At 40.3% G+C, this 24086-nt stretch overlaps 1 protein-coding gene across 2 annotated transcripts in view; it reads right to left on the bottom strand.

The window, feature by feature from the left end:
• The window catches only part of AK5 (adenylate kinase 5), a 310915-nt gene extending 300917 nt beyond the window's left edge, over nucleotides 1-9998 (bottom strand). The window contains exons 1-2 of one of the 2 annotated variants that reach the window (XM_030913359.1): nucleotides 9607-9998; nucleotides 4867-5053 (exon numbers count right to left, since the gene is read on the bottom strand). In XM_030913359.1, the coding sequence (XP_030769219.1) occupies nucleotides 4867-5053; nucleotides 9607-9666 (247 nt within the window). In that variant the 5' untranslated portion in view covers nucleotides 9667-9998. Of the gene's footprint in view, nucleotides 1-4866; nucleotides 5054-8366; nucleotides 9377-9606 lie in introns of those variants that run through there. The other variant, XM_030913360.1, reaches the window with a different exon arrangement.
• Between the last annotated feature and the right edge of the window lie 14088 nt (nucleotides 9999-24086).

Below are 24086 nucleotides of genomic sequence, written 5' to 3'. Positions count from 1 at the left end.
TGTCTTCTCCAATTGGATTATAAGTTTCATGAGAGCAGGGGCCTCACCTATAGTCTGGAGCTCTGTATCCCTGGGATCTAGAACTGTGCTTGGCAGATGGTCAGTGTCCAATAAATATTTGTTGAATTAATAATAAAAAGAATGTCTTACTGAAATAGTTTCCCATGGAGAAAACTCAGCAGATAAAATGGGTGGGCAGAGCGTGGTTCAATGTGGAGGTCCCTGAACCCTTTACCATGGTAAAGGGTTTAGCTTTAGTAGAAAGCCAGTGGAGGATTTGCAGGGGAGGGCTGGTAAGAGAAAGGAAACAATGAAATGAAATACATGCTTTAGGAAGGTTAATCTGCTAGTTAAAATGAATTGGAGCAGGGAAAGACTAAGAACAGAAAGAGTAGCAGCTAGGTGGCTGTTAAAGTAATCAACAGATGAGAAATGAAGGCTTAGGCTAGAGTGGTAGCAGGGGAAATAGAAATGGATGGCCAGATCTGAAGGATATGATTAGGGTTGGAATATGAGAAATGAAAGGAGGTGACAGTTCAAAAACAATTTCCAGGTTTCAAGTCTAAAAGGATAAGGACCATACTGCATTTCATATAGTATCTTTCTGCCCTCTCTTTTCTGCTCCAGCAATATTGGACTTCTCTCATTCCTAACCAAATTACAGCTTCTTTGTCGGCCTCAGGAACTTCTCTTCTCTGTTCCCTGGTACAATCTCTCCCATCCTTCTCTAGCTAACACACACTTAGCTTTCGGCTCCAAGTATAAGCACATCACCTCTTCCAGGAAGCCGATCCTGAACCCCAGCCTAGGTGAGATTCAGTCCTTTGTTAACATGGTTAATTCCTTAGCATATGATTTTCCTATGGTGCCATTGTGCTCCTTCTTATATTCCTACTGCTTGACTTCACTGCTAGGCTATAAGGTCCCCAAAGGAAGGTGCCATGTCTGTTCTTTCCTGGTGGTTGGATTTTCAGTCCTAAAAGAATGTCTGACACATAGTAGTACTCAATAAATGGTTAATTTATTGCCCAACTGACTTACCGGCTGACTTCATGGAAACAGGAAAAGAAGTAAGTGCTGGTTTTGAAATAAATATAGTGTGTTTGGTTTTGGACATGTTGAATATAAGATAATGAGATATTCTGGAAGACAGGCTCTATGAATGTTTGGGGTTATGGGATTAGAATTCTTATTTACAGATAATTATTCAATTGTATGCATGTGGCAGAAAGAAAGGGATGCTTACCTCATATTTAATGCTTTAAAGACAGTCAGCCAATAATTTAATCCTTGCTTTATCATATTTTAACTTAGGAAAGTAACTTGATTAGATGATGAAAATGTTTCATTTCACAGAATAATTTTTCATAGTAATAACACATTAACATAGCTAAGGCAATATTTTTACAAAAAAATGTATGAATCACTCATTTCTAGAAATAATCACTATGCTTTAAGACACTGGGCAGTTAGGAATTTTGTTGAATGTAATAAACGATTCCACACATTACAACTAAAACCGTCAAAGCACACATGAATAAAGCATTTCATAAAATAGAATTGTATTATTACAGGACCAATCAGTTTAGAAATCATTTTCCGTTTTTTAGCATACCTTTCAGATACAAGACCATGTGATGCCACATTCTTACCACCATAGGTATATGAAAATTTTGTATTTGATGATTAACTAAAAGATCCCAGTGTGGGAATTTTGGTAAAGTATAAGTGGGTATGGAGAACCTAAAATTAACATGCAATCTTATTTTAATGAAAATTAAGCCTACATTTTACATTCTTGTTTTAGCTTACCCTGCTAGATCGGGAATTCCAAACTCACAATTTGTGTACCCAACATAGCCCCACAGATGTGTTTTGTTCAGCTGGACATTTTTGCAAAATTTGCACTTGTCTTTAAACAATGACTGTTCTCTCTAGCTCTGCTCTCTAGCTTGGCCACAGTCCTTACCATTCTCTCATGGCCTGCCTAGCTTCTATGTACAATCAGGCCAAGTAACAGTATAAAAAAGTATCACATAGAAGTATCAAGATTTTATTTTGTTGCAGTCACTTTTACACCCAGTCAGAGCAGCTTTCCGACTAAGTAGATGTCATAGCTTCTCAGATTTAATTTTTAAAATGTATACCTGAAGTTTACTAGTACTTTAAGGTTTATAAAGCAGATTCCCATATTTACCTCGCTTGATCAAACAAGAGTACGGGATATGTATTTAACAGGGAGCCAGACATTAAGTATGATGACACCCTGGGAAGTAAGCTTCCCGTATGTTGGGGATGTGTATGAACTGTTCAAGCCCACAAAAATATCATTTATTCACCAAAGTAGTAATGTACTAAGTGGTACGCTACAGCAGCAACTGGCAAAAGATACAACCATGAGTACCTGCTGCCCACAGAGAGGGCATATCTAAGCTGTGTCTGCACAGTTTGGAGTTCTAAACTCCAATTCTGTTCATTTGCTACTCTGTGTATCAGGCTGTTCTCAGTGAACCAGAAATCCCGCTGATTTACAAAGAGTGAACTTTATACCTGGGACTCTGCTCGGTTATCAAATCAGAACGTGGGTCTATGAATAGACTGTATAGTAAGAGAAAAATCCCTTTGGTATTGTAAGGTCCTAAAGGTCAAATCAAAATATTTGTTGCAAATTTGATTTAGTAAGTATATAAAGACACAACCTTACCCTAGGACTTCCCACAGAATGTAACCACATGGCTTATTTTGTACTGAGTGTTATTTTACCTCCTGCTATGTAAGACAGAGAGCGGTGAGAGACCTTGTACAGTAATGAGATTTATTGCTAAGACTCAGAGTGCTAATCTCATTACCTTATAGTCACACCAAAATTTTCCAACTATTTCTCTGTTTTTTTGGTCCATTATAACATTTGAAAGTTTCCAAAATTAGTTTTAAATAGCAGCTTCAGACATCTCATTACCTCTCAGCAGCACTGGGAAATTTGGTCAGGGTCATACCATTGACTTCTGCATGAATGGTGAAGGACTCTTTTCTTTAGAGATGTTTCTTAGGAAAAGCTATTTCTGTTTGCCTTCTTTTGCTTGTGTTCCTTGAAAATTAGCACACTATGACTTTTTCCCACACTGCATTCAAATAAAATCTACGTGGGTCATGACTAATAAGGTTAAGCAAACTAAGATTTGCTTCCTGCTTATATTCATTGCAGACAGAATTGTCTCCATTTCAGAGGCTGTTTGTATAGCATAAACCTTTTGTTGTATGATTTTTGAGAATGGTTTCAGTTTTGAAAATGTAATGATCTTGGCCACTAGAACAGAATTTAGTTTCCCCTGATTTGAGCTGATTCCAATCTGCACATACTATAATATGTCTCAACTTCATCTAGAGGCTGAAAGGCTGGTTGGCTCATGTTGAACCCCTAATTTTGATAAGCACATGTTTTAGAAAGAGATCAAAACACTATGAATCTTCTCTAATGAACTACAGTTTTCAGTTCTAAACAACTCCTAAAATTTAAACAAGTTTACTTTTCCAACTTCTTTTATAGCACCCAAATGCCCAGATTAACATATTAATTAATACATTGCATTCAATAGATGCTTAAAAAATTTTTACTGAATTAACTAGTGTTAAAGTGCACTAAATATGACCTGAGAAGGACTCCATACTTCTATATTTGAGACCTTGTGGACAAACTGCAACCTAGCTTAATAGGTAGACAAGATTGAAAACCTAACTTGGGAGTATGCACCTGTAACAATAGCTGAGTCTTGGCCGATCCCAGTGGCTGCACTTCAACCATTTATACACTGAGTGTTCAAACTGTGTTCAACATGGCAAATGCTGAGTTGTAACCAATCCAGCCATTCTGTACCTCACTTCTGATTTCTGTATGTCATTTCCCTTTTTTTGTCTATAAATCTTCCACCACGTGGCTGCACTGGTTTCTCTGTGCATCTGCTGTGTTTCTGGGGGTTGCCCAGTTCATGAATTGTTTGTTGCTCAATTAAACTCCTTTAGATTTAATTTGGCTGAAGTTTTTCTTTTATCACTGGTATAAACTTTACATGCATTTATGCAGATGCATTATTATGAACTCTGAACTTGGAAACATTAGTAAGCCTAATCTCTTTCTAGTTAATAAAAAAATGCTGAACTGCTCTTCAATAACTACCAATTATACTTGTATTCTATTCATTTATTGTGAGAAATCTTATTTGCAATTTTAAGAAAAATGTATGTATAGTTTGCTAATGTAATTTATTTTGCAAAATAATGAAGTCAGTAATATAAAATTTCATTAAGCCTCTAGTGAATTGTTGGACAATATGACCTGAGAAGGACTTTTGTTTGTAATTTTGTTTGTCTTTTTTTTTATATTCTTTTTTTTTTTTTTTTTTTTTTTGAGACGGAGTCTCGCTCTGTCGCCCAGGCTGGAGTGCAGTGGCCGGATCTCAGCTCACTGCAAGCACCACCTCCCGGGTTTACACCATTCTCCTGCCTCAGCCTCCCGAGTAGCTGGGACTACAGGCGCCTGCCACCTCACCCGGCTAGTTTTTTGTATTTTTTTAGTAGAGACGGGGTTTCACCATGTTAGCCAGGATGGTCTCGATCTCCTGACCTCGTGATCCGCCCGCCTCGGCCTCCCAAAGTGCTGGGATTACAGGCTTGAGCCACCGCGCCCGGCCTTGTTTGTCTTTTTATGGAAGTGATTAGAATTAGTAGCAGAGAGAAATTAATCATGATCCAAGGACTTCAGGCATTTGTAAACTCAAAAAATGAAATCACTGTGTATAGTCTATATGGCATGTTTTAAAGAGAATTGCTGTAACAATAAAACTGTCTATTATTCTCCATATACATTACCATTTCTTAGAAAGGATCTCCGGGACTGTCCTCCATTTAGCGGAGGTAAAGTCTTCTTTTCCTGGCTTACAAATGTATCCCATTTCACCTTGTCACAGCCACCCAGTTCCTTGACTTTCTGTAAACAACTTTCCAAGTATTCTACTGGGTCTTCGGGCTTAGAACACATCAGTCCATTCAAAAGGCTCTGAAATAAAACAAAATATGTACAAATAAAATATCTTTTAAACCCACCTTTTTTTTTTTAAATTTAATTTATTTTTCTGAGATACAGTCTCACTCTGCTGCCCAGGCTGGAGTACAGTGGCATAATCTTGGCTCACTGCAACCTCCACTTCCTTGGTTCAAGTGATTCTCCTGCCTCAGCCTTCCAAGTAGCTGGGATTACAGGTGCACACCATTATGCCCAGCTACTTTTTGTATTTTTAGTAGAGACAGGGCTTCACCATGTTGGCCAGGTTGGTTTCGAACTTCTGACCTCAAGTGATCCACCCACCTCGGCCTCCCAAAGTGTTGGGATTACAGGCATGAGCCACTGCACGTGGCCCCACTCACCTTTGTTAAAATAGTGTTATGGCTCATCTTTGGATTCCGGTAGTTTTTGTTCTTTGCATTTGTCTTTTAATAAACAGAGTTGAAATTACGATCTGATAGAATCATTAAGATAATCCCCTAAATTCTTGCCTAATTAGTTTTCAGTTCAGCATTCTCCGCCTCTTAAGCAATTCAGGCAACTAGATCGTTTAAAATGGAAGAGCCATTCACTTTATCACAGTGAGATAAAATGCAGCATGTGAAAATGCCCCAGTCATTATTTGTCTCACTCCTACCCACCCTTTATGTCTCTAAGTCTCAGTTTCTTCTTTTATAAAATCGGGGTAATAATAAATACCTCATAGAGTTTTTAAAGAATTAAATAATTTCATATTTGTACAGTGCACATTAAGTGCGTGGCACACAGTAAGTGCCCAACAAACTTTGTTGGTGGTTTTAGTTATTATTACTACCAGGAAGTCTTCTCTGAATCCCTAGGTTGGTCTGTGAACCCCTTCTTCTGTGTTCCCATGGTATCCAGCATAAAACATCATACTTGTTTGTCATTTATACTGAAACCACTGGGTTATGCACTGGTCTTTCTTCTAAATTATAAGCTCTTCAACAACACAGAGTGAGTCTCATTCATTTTTCAATCCCCAGATACTGATGCTTTCCCTGGCATTTGGTAGGTGCATATTTAACTGTTTTCCAATTGGGAAAAAAAAAAAAAATCCCTCAAAGCTCAAATCTAAGTGAGACTCAAAAAAATTGAGGTCTGAGACTAAAAAAAAAAAATTACTATTTGACATAGAGTAGGTCACTACAATATCCACTAAGATTCCAGATGGGAAAGGAAAAAAGGCATGATCCTGCTATTGCTTTTTTGGTTCATAGTGTCTGATGTGTCACTGGTACTAGTTTCCAAAAATGCTACCAGTTTGGAAATGCTGATTCCTGGAAGCTGGACTGATGTACAAAAGATTTTCCTTTGGAGTATTTCATGGCAAAAGCATAAAGGATTATTCTTACCAATACACATTGTTAGCATCCAAACACCCTTTGAAGGGCTGACATCTGTTTAAATACAGTATTTTATTTTCAATTATATCCTGTGTAATTTGCTCAGAATGGTAGGCAATTCTCACCAGGTACGTTTGTTTTCTGAAATCCTAAATAGAGTAAGCTACAGTGTGCACCTCATCAGCCAAGTTCAATTGCAGAGGGAGCAGAAAAAACTACCTGGGCATCCAATCCAGTTTGTTTGTCAAAATCTGTCCTATATACACACACATTGCAGTTGAGCTTCTCACATTTCTCCCATATGCCAAGCCAGTATTAATCTTATTAATAAATAAAAGCCTCTGTGTCATATATTCATTTGCATACCCAGTGCATTCTCAGCCCTGTGTGACTTTATTACCCCCATTTTATAGATTAGGAAATCACAACTCAGAGATGTTAGTGACTACTCCAGTTTACTCAACTAGAAACACCTAGGCCCAGGATTTCAATTCAATGTTTCTGATTCCAAAACCCATATGTTCTTCTCTGTACTTGTTGCAGAAATGTGGTGTGAGATAAAAGAAAACATGAGATTCTCTGTGCCATCTGCAAAATGCCCTCTTTTAATCCCTACTATTGCCTGAAATGGGTGAACACACTCAATGACTGTTTTCTGAAAATATACATTTCCAGCGTCCTTAAACAAAACTGGTTCTCCAAAGGGCATTGATTTTAAAATGGGGCCATGAGTTCCATTCCTTCACGGATAATTCAGATCTTTTTTTCTAATAGCCAGCCACTCTCAGGGATTGAAGACAACCAGCACATATTATTGCTCAGTCTCTGAGTGAACCCTTTGAGACCTTGAATAATCTAATTTGACTTTCCACAGTATTCAAATTGATTGCCAAATCTCTGTTGTAAGGTACAAGATCAATATACACACCATAAAGTTAGCCAGAATTAAGAACTCATGATAAAATAATAAGTGGTTTAAAAAAAATCTAAAACCGGAAACACATTTCAAACATGAACCTACCAGAGATATCCCATATTCCATTTGGCTTACATGATGTCTTAAATTAGGAAAAAATCTGAAAAGGTCAGTTAGATATATTTACTTGTCTGACAATACGTCAATACAATAATCAGTTTGTCTATAATGGCCTCTAATATCCACAGCTGGGGCCAATATCTTGGTGTTTAGTAGATAGCTAATTGTTAAACTTTGTACACTTAGAATATTGTGGTGGGCAAAATCCATTTTAAAAACCTTAAGTATTTAGTTTTACAGTCTACACTCATCACACGGAGAACTGCCAGATTTTCCTTCCCTCTTGAGCTGCGCATAGCACAGATTCGTCTTACTGAAGGATGTAGCCTTTGGAGGTCACCAGCAGTCTACTTACATCTTCTTACTGTCCAGAAGTGAATCTAAGTCCATTACTGTATTTCACCCAAGCAAGTTGACTTCCTTTTCTGGGTGTGCATTATTTATCCCATTCATATGCAGAAAAGTAAATAAAAAACATAAAACCTTAACAAAAAGGCCAGCCATAACTTATTTGCATACACGGTGTAGATTTTAATAAACTATCAAAATTCTCTGTGGTTACCTCCCACCAAGGAGGAAAAACAGTACCCACATTTATAAACAAAAAAGATGTACTATGTAGGAATTTTTGCAATCACGTGGTCCTCCTACAGATGTTTTTAATGATTCTTTCAGAAGCGTAGAAATGAAATATATCTCAGTAGCAATCTTTGTGAGAAAAACCTTAGCCTCTTAATTTCCATATTTACTTTTTGAAAATTAAAACAAAAATGAACAACCCTTAAGATTCCCACACATTCTCAAGACCTGTCCTTATGCAACACCACCTAATTATTTTCACGCAGGAGTAACACATTTGGTAGATTTGGGCTTCACATACCACGGTTAAGCTCAGTGAGTGGTTCACCTGGAAATCTTGACTTCAGATGACCTGAAAACGGTGGCTTATACAGGTGAAAGAAAAGAAGATCTGTAATTATGGCAACCCATTTTAAAGACAGCTTAGGGAAACTGAGGCAAAATTATTTTCTCCAGTGGTGCTTTACAATTCCTTTTAACAGAACAAATCCCTCAAATCGGGAGGGAAAACCCCCTCACGACCTTTAGTTTACGATATCAGTCTATCAGTTTTCAGAAATGGGGAACGAGGTTTGCAGAGAATGAATTTCCCCTTTCAGAGCTCTCTTAGGAAGCTTGGCTTGCTTCTATTCTTTTCTCCTCCTCCCCCCACTTCAAGCAAAAGCACTTGAGATTCAGGAATGTTTTTAAATTCAAATACGAAGAGAAGGAAAGGAAGCCAAAACGACCTGAGACAGGGGCTGTGGCTTAGAACCGACTAAGGTTCAATCCTCAAGCCTCCTCTCTCTCAGTCTCCAAGTGTCCCCCTACTCCGGGTCCCGGTGCAGATGATGCTGTGCTTCGGTTTGAAGACTGAGCAACAGGAGTCCGCCCACCTCGCAGCTTCCTCCCGGACCCGCTATCTCCAGGTGGGTTGTCGAGCACTGGCGAAACCTGCGGCCCAACCCTTCCTAGGCAACGGAAAAACGTGCTCAGGAGTTCATTCAGCGAAAGCGCAGAGCAACGCTGGGGGCCTGTCACCGGGGAGGTGGCACTCGATAGGTTGGGTTTTGCTTTTTGCATCTTCATCCCTCTCTTCCAAGCTGTCTCCGGGGAGGGCTGCCTCCGTCCACATTTCCTCTTTCCTCGAGGGGTTCCAACCCTGGACAAGTAGAGTGACTAGGGCTCTGGATCCCTCAGTTTCGAATCTTTACTCGCTGCTGGGCGATAGTGCAGCCACCTGGCCTGGCCCTCGCCCCCAGAAAGCGCGGCCCGGCCGCGGTCTGGAGCCCACCCTGGGTGTCCACATCCGAGGGGCGCGATGGGGACAGGCTGCTTTCAGAACCCTGCTGGAAGACTGAAACTTGATCTGCAAGATGCAGGCTTCTAAGCCCAGCCATCTGACAGGGACCCTGGCAACCCGCGGGAAAGGCGACTACCCGCGGGCGACCGGGCGAGTGCGCTTCTGCAAGCCCCTTCAATTACATGCCCCGCGTGGGGAAGGTGGGACGGGGCGCGGCTGCCTCACCCGGAACCCCCGAGATGCAGTCCCCGGATGCTCCCGCCCGTCGGCCAGCCCTAGCCCCTACCTCAAAAAGCTGAGGGATTTCCCTCCGGGCCAGATACTCCTTGGCATCGTTGGTGTTCATGGCTGTGCCGCGCGTGCCTTGGGGCGCAAGCGGGGAGGATCCCGGGCTGCGGCGACCTGAGCCGGGGCTGGCGCTGGGGCTGGCAGAGTCCGCGCCGAGCAGCGGTGCAGCCCTCTTTCTCACACGCACTCAGCTCAGCCTCTCCGCCCAGGCCAGGGACCCCCTCCGCCTCTCCCCGGGGTCTGTGGTCTCCGCGCTCCCGCCGCCCCCGCTTCAGTTGCAGTCCCTGAGCCGGAGCTGCAGGCGCCGAGCAGCTGTGCCGCGGCTTCCCGGGCTGCCAGGCAGCGCGGCCGCCAGGGGTGGGGCGCAGGGAGCGGAGGAGGGAGGACAGCGTGGCGGACGCAAGGCAGCAGCCCGCCCGCCTGCCTCTCCGGTTCAGCGCGCCGCGCTCCGCGCCTCCCCGAACCGGGTCTGCGGCGGCTGCCGGTCACGCTGCGCGGGCGGGCGCGAGGTGCGGGGGTGGGGGCGGGCGCGCGCAGGGGGTCGCCGTCGTACCCCTCGGTGCCGCACCGGCGCCAGAGCGCGACGCTTCCATGCGTGCGCCGCGCAAGGATGCAGCTACCCGGGACCAGGTGGCCAAGGGAACAGGGTCGGGGTCTGTAGGAACCCGCCACCGTTTCGCTTCTCCGGACCTTGTACACACACAGACACACACGCACGCATATACACGGTTACCTCCGGGTCCCCGAGGAACTCTCAGGAAAAACCTAATAGTCACAGGATTTATCATTTATTCTTAAGGTTACCTATCTTTCACTATAGGGAGCTGCGGGGAAGGAGGAAAAGGGGGATTCATGGTATGGAATCCAACCCTTAAGATAATTTTTAGATATTGATTATCTCTCTCCTTCAGGAAAGTTTTGCTAGCTGGTTTCAAATTTTTTCCCTGTCGGTGTCACAAATCTTTATAGACTTTAGGATAAGGCCTTAGTGTGAGCCTGAAATCCTAATCAACTGAAGGACCAATAAGTAGTTAACTAGTTAATTATCTCTATGGAGAGGAAGGGACAGTGGAGGAGAAAGGTGGGTGGTAGTGGAGAGCTAGAGATGCTTAAATTGCAAATGTGTTTAGTAGGTGGGGAGGGTGGGCATCATTAATTAGACCTGAGGAGTGTGCAGCCCGTGGACAGTGTCGCATCAGAGCACCCCTGGGGGAATATGAGTGAGTATGGGTGGGTGCGCTAAGGCATAATGGGTGATGGATCTTCCTGCTGCAGACCATTGTCAAGGTGTAACCCATCTTCCTCCCAGCTCCCAAGATGACTCAATTCCCTACTAAGATGTCTTCTCATTGCCTGTTTGGGAGACAGTCCGTAGTCCGTGCCCCCAGAGAATATGATCTCTAACTTCCCACAAAGCCTAACAGTATAGGAGGGTGTGTGAGAGAGGACACTTTGGTAGGCACTGGTATCTGGAGTCTGGCTGGAGAAAGAAGCAACGCTGCCTCTGCTTTAAAAAACTATAGAGTCTGAATGTCCATTTCAAGTGCATCTTTGCAGATATTTTCTTGGTTCTATTTCTTGTTCCGGAAGCAACTGCAGCTCAAGCCTTAACTATAGGTACAGCTTTGTTTTACCTGCGGGAGTAAATGAAGTTTTAACACTTGTGAACCCGTGTGTCATATGGTTGCCTTAAACGAGGCAGGTATCTCAGTTCCATGGAAATTGGTTTTTGCCCTTAGAATATGCCTCTTCACTTACAGTCCCAACTTGTAGTATTTCTTTACCTTATTTAAGATTGGCTAGGGCAGTAGTGAAAGCAGTGTCTCTTTCCTATGCAATGATGCTTGAAAAGTACGATGGTCCGTGGCATTAAGGCTTACTTTGTGAGCATGCACAGTGGAGGTGAAACACGTAGGAATGAAGAAGCCACTTTCTCCAGGACTTTTCAAGGTCATCCTTTACAGACAAGAATCTGGCAGAGCACGGCTCACCTGTCTTCCCTTGAAGAAATGCATAATTCTACGTGTACTTTAGTGTTACCAGACAAGTGATGGCAACTTGCTTGTAAAAAGAGAATGGATAAGAAAGACTGCACTGCACTAAAAACTGTAGACAGCCTGAAAAACGTAGTAAATGGTGATACGGCAAGTTTTCAAGTAGCCTTATGCAGGGACAATCAGTGTATTTTGGTGTGTGCCAGGGTGGAGAGAGATGTGTGAAAGAGGAAGATGTTCATAATCACTTTTGCAAAGGAAGTTGTGGCTTTGTAGGGAGGGGCTACATGAGAGAGGTATAATGCTTAAAAGTCAAGCTAATGGTTCGAAAGAGAGGAAAGAGAAAGGACAAGGACCATTAATTATATCCTTGCTGTGGGAAAGCTGGCCTCTCACTCCCTGTGATGAAATTCTATGTGTAGGTATATAGAAGGCTCATGGCCCTTGGCCCTTTGTTTATTTGGAAATGCTTTCCTGCAAGCTCTAATAAATCAAAATGATTACTGCATGTCAGATGTCTTCGGATAGACTCTCTTCTCATCACGCCTTGAGAGAGGATGCTAGGGTCTGAGATATAGCAGTGGATAACAGACAAGATCCTTGCTGTCAAGGAACTTAAATTCTGTGAAGAGTTTGTGTAAGAAGTGCAGATGAACAATACGCAAATAAAAATGCATAAACAACATCACATAGTGATAAAAAATACAAAAAAGGACATAAACAAGAACATATCAGTTAGTGATAACTGATGATGAAAATCAGAGTTGTTGATTTGAAGCAAAGGGGCAGAGGCTCCAGGTCTGTTCTGTGGAAGTAGCTGAGGAAATGGGAGTAAGAATAATCATTAGGGACCAGGCATGGTGGCTCATGCCTGTAATCCCAGCACTGTGGGAGGCCGAGGAGGGAGGATCACGAGGTCAGGAGATCGAGACCATCCTGGCTAACACGGTGAAAACTTGTCTCTACTAAAAATACAAAAAATTAGCCGGGCATGGTGTTGGGCGCCTGTAGTCCCAGCTACTCAGGAGGCTGAGGCAGGAGAATGGCTTGAACCCAGGAGGCGGAACGTGCAGTGAGCTGAGATCACACCACTGCACTCCAGCCTGGGCAGCAGAGCAAGACTCTGTCTCAAAACAACAACAACAACAACAACAACAACAACAACAACGGAATAACCATTGGGATGATGACTAGGACTTCCAAAGGGCTGAGCATCCTTCAGGCTCTTGGGAATGTTTCCCTGAGTCATCATAGGTACAGATGAATGGAGGAATCAAATATCTATAGCTGTATCTATAGAATGCTTAGGACTCAGCCAAAGAAATTTAGAAAGGTACCCTAGCAGGAAAAAGTAAACTTTCTATTTTAAAACACAAATATGTTGAAGTCTTTAAAAATTATACCATGATGGCTTGAAAGAGTAAATGCCATATATAGGGATTCCTGATTTACCATGCAGGAGTATGTTTAGGTGCTGAGAAAATCTAGCTCAAGCAATGTCTTCGTAATGTCTAGAAATATAATGGTGTATAAATACATCATTTACGAGTCACAATAAAAATAGTGTTTTAGGATAATTCATTCAGTCAACAGATATTTCTTGTGCATCTCCTGTGTGCCAGGCATTGCTGGCACTGCTGTGCTGTCAGACGTGTAGGTGAATAAAACACGTGCATGGAGCATTTATCTAGGAGCAGGAGATAATTTGCAACAGATGTAATAAACAAGTATATGAAATTGTTGTTAGATGGTGATAAATACCATGGGAAAAGAAAAAGTAGAGGAGGGTAAAGGAGAACTAGAAGACTGGCTTCAGTTTTATATAGAGTGGTCAGGAAAGGCCTCATTGAGAAGGTGAAATTCCAGCAAAGGTTTGAGAAAGCGAGAGAGCAACCACTTCAAATGTCCTAGCAAGGGCAGATTCCTGGCACTTTCTGGCAACAGCAAGGAGGCTAGTGTAGCAGGAACAGGGTGAGGGAGGAGAAGAACAGAGAGGAATGCAGCCAAAGCACTTGGGGCCTTGTAAACCATCGTCAGTTCTTCTCTAACGGGAAGTTAGAGAAACGTTTCAAGCCAAGACTAAGATGATCTGACTTACATTTTAAAAGGCTTGTCTGTCTGCTGGTTTAGGTATGGGTAAGAGAGAAAAGGTAGGAGTGGGGAGAACACTTGGAAGGCTACTGTGACTCAGGTACGAGGTGACGAAAGCATGGGCTCAAATGTTGGCAGTAGAGACAATGAGAACTGGTTAGATTCTAGATATATTTTGAAGATAGAACAAATAGGGTTTCTTGACAGCTTGGATGTAGTATATGAGAGAAAAAGAAAACCTCAATTATGACTTCATGGTTTTTGGCCTGCGGATAGTATGGAGATAATTAATTGGCCTCAAGAAGTTTACTAACTTACAAAATTATTTAACAGATAGATGGTAAGGAACTCTATGCAACCCAGAGAAGCAACAGGACAACTGGCTCTGAAGGGCATCTGGCAGATGGTAGGTTCTCCCTACTGCTTACTGACCATATTTCTTCATTTTCATCTGCAACCCTTGGCTTATAGCAGCCATTTGAGCTCCAAAGGTAACCTACATGTTAGGTTGACTCACACGTTGGGTAACCTCCTGTGAGAGTAGAAGAGAGGAATTTACATTTGCTTCAGGATATGCTTGCAACTTAAATGTTTTAGAACTTCAATGTCTATTCTGCACGAATATTTTACCTACCCGTGCGAAATCTGTAATTCCATCAAATCTAGTCTTCTTCCATCAACCAGTCAACCTAACTTGGCTATGATAGATATAAATAAGGGAGCAACTTGAACTGCAAAGACCCTCTAAGTTTCAAAGCTGCAGGTAAAATACAGAGAGAAGCATTATTGTTTTGATTTAAAGAAATATTCTAACATATGCTTAGAAGTAAAAACTTTTGGAGGTCCTAGAGAAAAACTAACAGATCAGTTTATTTTTAAAAATTTGTTTTCACAGAATGCAAAGAACACATTTGAGTTTTTATTATGCTCCCTTTTTATCATTATTGACAAGCAGCAATTCTGTGAGCCTAGAGGCCTAAAATTTCTAAGTTATACATATGTATCAGGACCAGTATGCCCTTCTGACTTGTTTACATTGCCTATTTTTGTCTTTACTATATGTCTCATGGACAATGTATTAATGACACATACACTAATTAGTCTAGGATGAGTAACAAAAAATCTTTCCATCCAAGGAATAAAATGTGTTTTTTCTCAGTAGTCACAAGGCATTCATGTTGGTGTGCTAGAAAATTTTAAAACTTACCAGAATTTACCATCTGTTCCTGTTTTTATCTAGTCTGTTTAACTACGTTTCTTCTATTAATTGTCCTTCTGCAATACAATTAACATTTGCACTGTTTTTCTAATAAGATGAAATCATAAAATTAAAGATCTACTGGAGCTATATGAGTAGTGGTTAAGTTAAAGAGCTCCCTTCTCCAAATAAATCAACATTTTAGATTGTGCAGAGGAAAACTAATACTAAAACATTTCTCCAAGAACGTCCCGTCCCTCTCTTGTGGAAAAATGTGAGTGGTTACCATTGTCCTCACTGTCCATTATGGTACTCACTAGCCTCACATGGCTATTTACCCTTAAAATATTAGATTGGTGCAAAAGTAATTGCAGTTTTGGCCATTTGTAATTGCTTTTAATGGCAAAAACTGCAGTTACTTTTGCACCAACCTGATAAATACAATTAGTTTCCTGTTTTATACTTAGTCAAATATTTCCATCCCTTCAAGACTCCATTTAAAGACAACCTTCTCTATAAAAGCCATCTTTATTTAGCCCTAATGGATTTAAGTGATTTCTTGCTTTATCCTCTTTAGAATGTTACTTGTACCTCTATCCTGCCTTTTTCCTTATTTATGTACCTTTGTTTTTCTCATCTGCTTTGAGCCAAACATGTGTCTTCATGGTTGTACCCTTATGCAGTTTATCATAGTGTCATGTACATAATAAATACTCTAAAATTATGATTTGAGTAATTTATAATACATTTAAGTATTACTTCTGTTTTGTGAGCATATGCAGCCCCATTGCTTGATGTGCTTTGAATTTGTAAATGTATTTGCTCCATTATTTCTAGGGTTATCATTTTCAAATTCTATCAACATTAACTAATCTTGAGATATGGGGGAAAAGAAGACTAATTGCAACAAGTTATAGACCCAAGTTTCTCTATTCATGACTATGAGTTGTGCTTGAGCATTTGAATTGCCTTCACGATTATCTCTCATGCCTGTAGCTAACAAACAGGATGCAATTTAAATCAAACAAATAGAGTGTCTACTAATCCCTGATAATTGGTGCTAGGTGTCCTTCCCATCCAGCTGTCCCTGGTCACCAGTTTTACAGAATCGCAATCATTAGGACAGAAAAAGATTGTTATGACCTTGTTCATGCCATTTCTAAAAACTAGCCTGTTGTTACACTTCCATTATTTGGATCAAAACACAGCTTCTCATCAGTTAATCTATTTTCAAATTACAAGCTCTAAATAGATTCTCAGAGGTCGTTAATCATCTCACCTCCAGAAAATATAACACAAGCCCATGGCATATTCCTTTTAAGGAAATGTTGTATTGTGTTCCTCTTGTCTTCCACAATATTCTTGTTTGTAATTTTCAGAAATTGGAAGGTGCTATTTACGAAGATTATTTCATGCTAATGAAATGTTGGAAGTCTCAATGTTGTAACTACTTTTGATGCAGACGTTTTTGCTCCTTAGTTCAGCTAAAACCAGGTTCTTATCACACGACCAGGAAAGATTAGACATGCAGACACATTGAAAGATGAGGAGAGCAAAATTTATTAAAAGAAAGCTCTCAGCAAAAAAAGGAGAGGTCTTGCTAACAGGTTCCCACATCACAGATTGAACACCACATCAGGCCACCACCCAAGAGTGGGAGGCCAGGCTCCTCCCCACTGCACGAAGAATGGATTCCTGTGGCTCTACCCCATCCCCCCAGTGCTCATGTGGGCATTATTCAGGAAGAATTAGTTGAGAAAATGTGGGTAAACGGGCAGTTCTCCCTCTGGGTCCCGGTTTCATCTAGGACCAGCAGTCTGGTCTGTCAGCCTTCAGGCTGTTTTAGGTTTGAAGGGGGATTTCACTGGGGATCCTTGGCTGTCTCCCATCTCTGTCACTTTTATGAAAGCAGAAGAGAAGAAGTTTTTGTATATCTCTGTTATCCTGAGCACCCACTTTCAAAAGAAGTTTCCTAACATGGCCCTGGTGGCTTCATGGGGACGGTCACCCTGGCGTTTCATATCTACAATTTGATAAGAGTGAAAGGAAAAAGTATTCTTATGCTCAGCCTGAAGTATTCATTAAATACTTTTAAAATTTATTATAAACACCTTTCAACTCATCTATCTTATGGTTACACCAATGGCCTCTCAGCAGGCAACTGTTTTACCTGTTTATCTTCAGCCTTGGCTTTTCTGTGCTCCAGTTCTGCCATGACAATGGTTTGCTAGATATCCACACTTTCATTTAGCTAACATTTATTGATCACGTACTATATGCCAAGCACTTGCTAGATTTTTAGGAAACAAAGTCATAGCCGGTGTGGCAAAATGCTCATGGTCTCCCCAAAAGAAAAGGCTACTAAACCAAAGAGACTATAAAACCAGAGTAGAAAGAGTATAGGCTGTGGAGTCATAATTTCTAGCCTGGTCTTATTCTTACTCAGCTATCTGATGTCCACAATTTATTAACCAGTCCAAGCCTCAGTTTTCTCTTTTGTGAAAATAAGCATATTAATCCCTAGCTCACTGAACTACTGCAAGGGTTAATTGAGCTGGTTAAGTGCAGAGTTGAAACCAAACCTAATTCTCAGCCTCCAAATTCCAATTCATTACCTACTGAATTTCTTAATCTATCATTGAAGACCCTGATCCTCATTAACCATCACTCCCTCTCTCACATTGTAAATGCACATTGAATTGATTGAGTGCACTTGTCTGATGATCCGAGTACTCTGTCTGCCTGGAATACCTCCCCAGTTCTGCGTGGCTAAATTCTTCCTGCTTCAAGGATCTTGTTGAAATATCATCTTCTTCATAAAGCTTTTTTGGCCTCTGCATCATGAAATAACTGCTTCCCATAAAATCCTGTAGGGTTTTTTAAAATATACTTTTTTGAGGCAAGGTACATGGAGTACTAGAATAAGAACGGTGATTAATATCAATGCATCGAAAACATTATAACTGGAGCAATAGTTTGTCATTTGAGCTTGAGAAAGATGTGGTGGAAAGAACCTAAGGGAGTGTGGAAAAGGGATGATCAGTTTTCTCCATAGCCAGCCCTCAGTCTGCCCTTGCTACTTCTACTTCCCCACATTTACCTTCTCATTCTCTTCAGGAAGCTGATTCTAAAGCAAATTAGAAACGGTGGTAATGAATCAGCTATAAAAACTAGCTGATATAAGTCTTTATGAGCAACTTCAAAGTGGGTATTTTTAAGCTTATTTGTTACCCTGGTTCTTAGTAAACATGGGTTTGTTGGCTTATTTTTCTTTGAACCATCTCTAAAGTCTTGAATGCTTGAAAAGATGTTAGCATCTAGAGTTTAGAAATGTTTTAATTATTGAATAAAGAGTGGATTTTGCTGTAATCTAATTTGCTTCTTATGGCATTAGACCACTCAACCAATAAATATGTCGAATCTTCATAAATAAGAAATATATTTATAGAAGCAATTTGGTACTCATTGTTGTTATAAAGTTTGATTTCAAGGATTTTGAGAATACATAATATTTAAATTATTCATTACCAACGTAATTTCACTTTCTGTGTTTGTGTAAATATTAGTAAATGTCATTGATCTCTATTAAATGTGTAGGCTCTCTGAACAGTAAATATGATTTTATGGTGAGCTATCACCACTTTCATGGCAGTCATCAGCAACTAGGCAAGGAGCAGAGGTACTGGAACCAGACCAGTAGACAGTTCCAGATAGCTTTACATGTCCACTGATACTGCTAATTGTACCTCCTTTTACAGGAGAAACTATCATCTCCACTCTGAATTATGTATAATATGAGTGTACATATGAATATGTACAAATGATTCCAATGAACTCTTTGAAGAACTCTACCTTATTAATCCCAATTCACAGATATACTTTCATACTGTATGCAATGAAACAAATGAGCTCTTTGTTTGCTTTCTCGTATTGTTTCTGCATTGGTCATTTAGCAGGAGTTTTAAAACACTGTTGATTTAGCACCTCTAGACATTCAGTTTCAAGATCTTGGTCATTTTATCTCTATCAGCCAAAACACACTATATAGCATAAATACCCCCTTTTTGTTGTTTTCAAGACTGCCAAATAACTTATTCTTTACTTTCCAGGTTCTCTAGAATTATATTTCTGTGATTAACAAAAGATTTTTTATTGAATATCTCTGCTGCATATTTCCCACATTCTCTAAGATTTGATATGTATTTTTTTCTTTATTTATCTGTTATCTTCATTTAACCAGCCTTCTTAGTTATTTTACTCTATACAGAAGGTTTATATTACCCAAATGACCCTTGGAAAACAGTCTGCTGATGGCCATTGCCCACTGCTAAATTGCTAAAAGAGACATTTCACATTGAAATACTTGACCCATGTTAGCACGAGGGAACTGGTGATATAAACTTGCTTCCTATTTTAACCGTTTCCACATCTAGCAGCTGCACCTTCACCTTTACCTCAGTCATAGGGTGGAGTGCCCAACCTGGGCATCGTCCTGGAAAGAGAAGGTAAATCTAATAGATGGGCAGAACTTACGCCCCTGGGGAAGTGTTCACCATTCTTTTTTAGTGGCACATACCACTTTCTCATTAGTTGTTAGGAAAATAGGATCAGGTAATAATTTGTTGAGTGGCTAATATGAGCTGAGAGCACGTCCTTTTTCACAGTCCCATGACTGGAAGTTTGAATATGAACACAGAAAAGAAGGAACCTCATCTCTCTCCTTTGGTGCCCTCATTGATGGAAAAAATAATTGAACCTGACTATTGCATAACTTCTCTAATATTATAGCACCACATAGCAACATCAAAAGGCTCCTGAGAAGACTGGGAAATCAATTCTACACGTGATTGTGGACGATATATGGAAAAAATTCCACCAGTGTCTTCACTGAACTAGGCAGGCTAGTGCCTTGAATTATTCTGGAACCAATAAGTTCACAGCTGACTTATAATCATTTCCCTTCATGTGATTTGAACTGTGAGTCATCTGTTCCACTGAAATTGTGGACACATTGGTGTATTTTTAACTTACTATGAGCCACTCTTCTAGAATAAAACAGAACAGAAATGCAATATGCAATTGTCTAAGAGGAAATAGTGTACAAGGTCTTGAGTGGAGATCTATGTACTGGATCTTGCAGGAGGTGATGAAGGTCTTCAGGGCTGCCCTGCTCTGTACATATTTCCTAGAGCTGCCTTCCCAATGTAGGACCAGAATAAACACAATTTCCCAGAATGAATCATTCCCCTGGGCTCCTGTGCCCTTGGTTTCTGTGTCTGCCTCTCTTCTGGACCCTGTCTTATTCATCTTTACATCTCCCAAACCAAGCACTACTGTCTAAATAATAGTAGTATCTGTACACTATCTGTTGAATATATCCACTCATTCATTCATTCCTTTATTTTATAGGTATTTATTAAGCACCTTTTATATTCAGGAGTCTGTGATAGGCACTGGGGATTCAGCAGAGAACAAAACAGATAATTCCCCCTTGAAAAGAGCTTAAGTGTGTGTGTGTATGTGTATGTGTGTTTGGGGGCGGAGTAAGTCAGACTATACATTCATAATTACACAAATAATTCCAGCTACAAGATTTATATGTGTTCTGAAGAACTAGGGAGTCCTGACCAAACTCTGCTAATTAACTAGCAATATGGCACTGGCCAAATTACTTAACCCTCTGAGTCTTAGTTTTCTCATTTGTAAAAGAAGAAATTTGTTTCAGCTGATGTGTAACAGCTCTTTACATCTGAGTTTTATGATTCTGTGCTTGCTATGTGAAAAACTGTGTTTTATACAAAGGGCATCTGATTAAAATTATTCCTTAAAAAAGTACCGGTAACAATGATCAGAAGGCAGTCATTTTATAAATTTTCAAACTTTCAGTGACCATAATGGAAACCATCACATGAAGGGAAATGAAGGAAATCTGTTAAACAACAAACAAAAAAAGACAAACAAAAACACAGTTATATTAAGAATTGAAGAAAAATGAATAAAATATCTTGAATCTTAAATGACTTGGCATCATTTTGGATGACTAACAGGACAGTGTGAAGTATTACAGGAGAACTTTTCCAGCTCCAGGTGACACACAGTGTGGGGTTATAAGAAATAACACCTTATTGAGAGTAAAATTACTAAACTTTCTGGTGCAGAGTTTTACAAAGACTCTGTTCTTGGTACGAGACTTCTGGTTTATTCCCAGGCGAAAGAGGCCAAACTGAACTGATGATCTTTACTAGTGAGAAAGATAAGAAGCCCCGGGGGACTGGGAGAGTAGAGTGTTTTAGGGATTATCTCCTCCTCTTTCATGGAGGAAGGAAGGAAACACTCAAATGCTTCCGTTTCTTGAAGCTGAAGGAAGGGAGCCCAAGAGGTGCCCTCCTAAAGTTGGTGGAGAGGCTGGCAGAAGAAAAGTCTGACATCTCAAATCCTGGTGGTTGTCTGCTGACCCAGGGCTTGCTGTTCTGCCCTGGGGCTGTTGGAGTGAGGGAGAGATCACTGGCAAGAGATGATATCACTGTAGTAAGCCGGGTGATCTGGGAGAAGAAATTTCCCTACAAGCTCACTACTCCTGAGAGATACAGCAGAGCGTCCATGAGATGGGAGGGAGCACAGGCTTGCTGGGGATTGCTACAGCACAAGAGGAAGGGGCCCTGCATAAAAAGGACGTAGCCTTATGCTAAATAGATATTCTCCAACTGAGCAGGCCCAGTCTCACAAAGTACCACCAGTGACTGTGGAGAGTTTTAGGGATCTGAGTCTTTTGGGTCCCCATTCATCCCATACTGAGGCAGTAGGTCAGAAACTGGATCAATGGTGAAAATCACAGAAATGGGAGAACAACTCTGCCACTACCCCGGTGGAAGCATTCATAAAAGAGAACAGTGGTTACATCCAGGAATGACTGCATCAATCAAGTAACCCTGGGTAGTCTAGGAAGAATACATTCATCCCTTTCCCTTCCCCTGAGATGAGCCAGAGTTAGTTGGGGAGACTGACCCCTGACTAAGCCAGTAGATTCCAGATCATGAATTGTATAAGCTTCAGATTTTGGGTTCTAGTAGCTCTAGGTCAAGCAACAGCTAAAGAAAGGACATCATTCAGCAGACCAGAGGAAGCAGAGGATCTGGTGCCTGAGAAGTCTTTTCTGTCATGTCCTCACCAGGCCACATCCTGCCCTTATCACATCACGACGATTTCAGAAAGGGAGGCAAGGGAAGGCTGCCCAAGAGCTGATATATGTTTATCTAAAACTGAGTACTACCCAAATGGGTACTTAAATGATTATATGACACTAAGCTTTAAGACAATAAATGAGGGGTTCAGGGGAAGTCTAGAGCAGTCATAAACAAAATAAAGTATATATATTGACTTTGTATACCTGGGTTGTCAAGTCTGGATTTCTGACTCCCTACACACTATTAATGAGTAAACAGTAAATTGGATCACAAAAAGTCTAAATAATTACATTCTTTCAAGAAGCAATGTATTGTAGAAGTAGTGTGAGGCAGAAAAACGATCTATGATAGAGCCTGTTTTGACATGAAGTACAGCAGCTTCATTTCTCAGTTCTGCCACCTATTAGGTGTGTGGTCTTGGGCACATTGCTTAATCTATCTGCCTCAATTTCTTTATCTTTACAAAAGATAAAATAATAGCTACCCTGCTGGATTGTATAAGGATTAGAAGTAAAATGCATAGAGTTCAAATACAGTTCCTGACACATAAACAATGGTGAACATTGGCAATTACTATTAGTATGATTACTGTATGCTGTGGCTGTGTTACTTTTTCTTTTTCTTTTTTCCCCCACCTTTCCCACAAGTCTTACTTTTTCTATAATAGGGAAGTCGGAATCCCTGGTCCTTGCTTACTGTTTGCTTTGTATGAATAAGGTTTGATGACTCTCTTAGCCTTAGACAATTTTCCTACTATATATTGTAGACAGCCCGCACTTGCCAAGAACCACACTGAGGTTAAAGTCTGTTTGTTATTGGTATTACTTTGTAGAATCTTTAAGCTAAAATATAATTCTTTAATGAGTCATAGGAAAACAAATAGGAATAAAATGTGAAAATAAACTTTAGACATTAATGAAATCCTTGAGATTTGTTTTTTAAACAGTGGAAATGGAGAGATGAGAATGTTTTATTTAATACTCAAAAGGTTGCCAATTAGGTTATTTTTAGCGCCCAGTTCTCTTTCTCCAAACTAGTAGGAGTATTTTGTCCTGAAACATCAAAAAATTACTTTAATTCCTTTTAAAGAGCTAAATAGGTACATGTCCAGATGGAAAAAGTATGGAGAAAACAGACTATTTGTGAAAAGAATAACAAGTAACAAGAATGTACTCCTAAAATAGTATAATTTACCAATTCTATAATCATATAAATAACAAAGGATGCTGAGATTTTGTTTCTGGTAATTTATTTTTCCTATTTATCCATCGCATTTCTCCACACCAAAAAAGATGTTCACTAACATCCATTAAATAAAAAACAGCAAAAACATCATTCAAGCTTCCTAATTCAGGATGACATAATGTATGCAAACATAACCCACACCATTGATATAAAAATAGAGAAGCTGTAAAGCATCCAGATATTTCCTATACCTAGATATCTATCTTTTATTATTTAAATAAAAATGTTTCTTTCTGAATTTTCTTAGTTCAGATCTGATCTCCTAATCATGTGTACTCACAATTTCAACACTGCCCCGATGTTTCTGCTGCCTGTGATTACAATGACTCTCTCTCTTCCATGTTTCTGCTGCCTGTGATTACAATGACTCTCTCTCTTCCATGTTACAACTACAGCAATCATCCTCCTGGATGTTTTGAGACACCTGCAAATTCAAATATTCTGTTGTCCCCACTCATCTATGAGCACTAAGTGCTTTCTAGCTATAGGCTCTGCCTCACCTTGTTGTTGTGCCATATTTGCTTCTTTAAAAGCAGATGAAAAAAAATCAGTTGGAGTTCAGAGTCAGCAGAATGATACATTCCACATTTTGTCTACCTCACTGACGGTTCCATTTTTGTTATTTCGTTGGTTCCTCTTCACCTCCCTGACTGCTAATTGTGAAGGGCACCAGCACTTAGCCCTTGGACACCTCGTTTTTCGCTGTATGGACCCACTCCCTTTGTGATCTCATCCAGCCTCATGGCTTTATATGCCATCTATGTGC

The sequence above is a fragment of the Rhinopithecus roxellana genome, chromosome 12, assembly GCF_007565055.1.
Source record: "Rhinopithecus roxellana isolate Shanxi Qingling chromosome 12, ASM756505v1, whole genome shotgun sequence".
NCBI lineage: Eukaryota > Metazoa > Chordata > Mammalia > Primates > Cercopithecidae > Rhinopithecus > Rhinopithecus roxellana.
The sequence above is the reverse complement of the archived record's forward strand: the minus strand, read 5'-3'. Positions and strand labels throughout refer to the sequence as shown.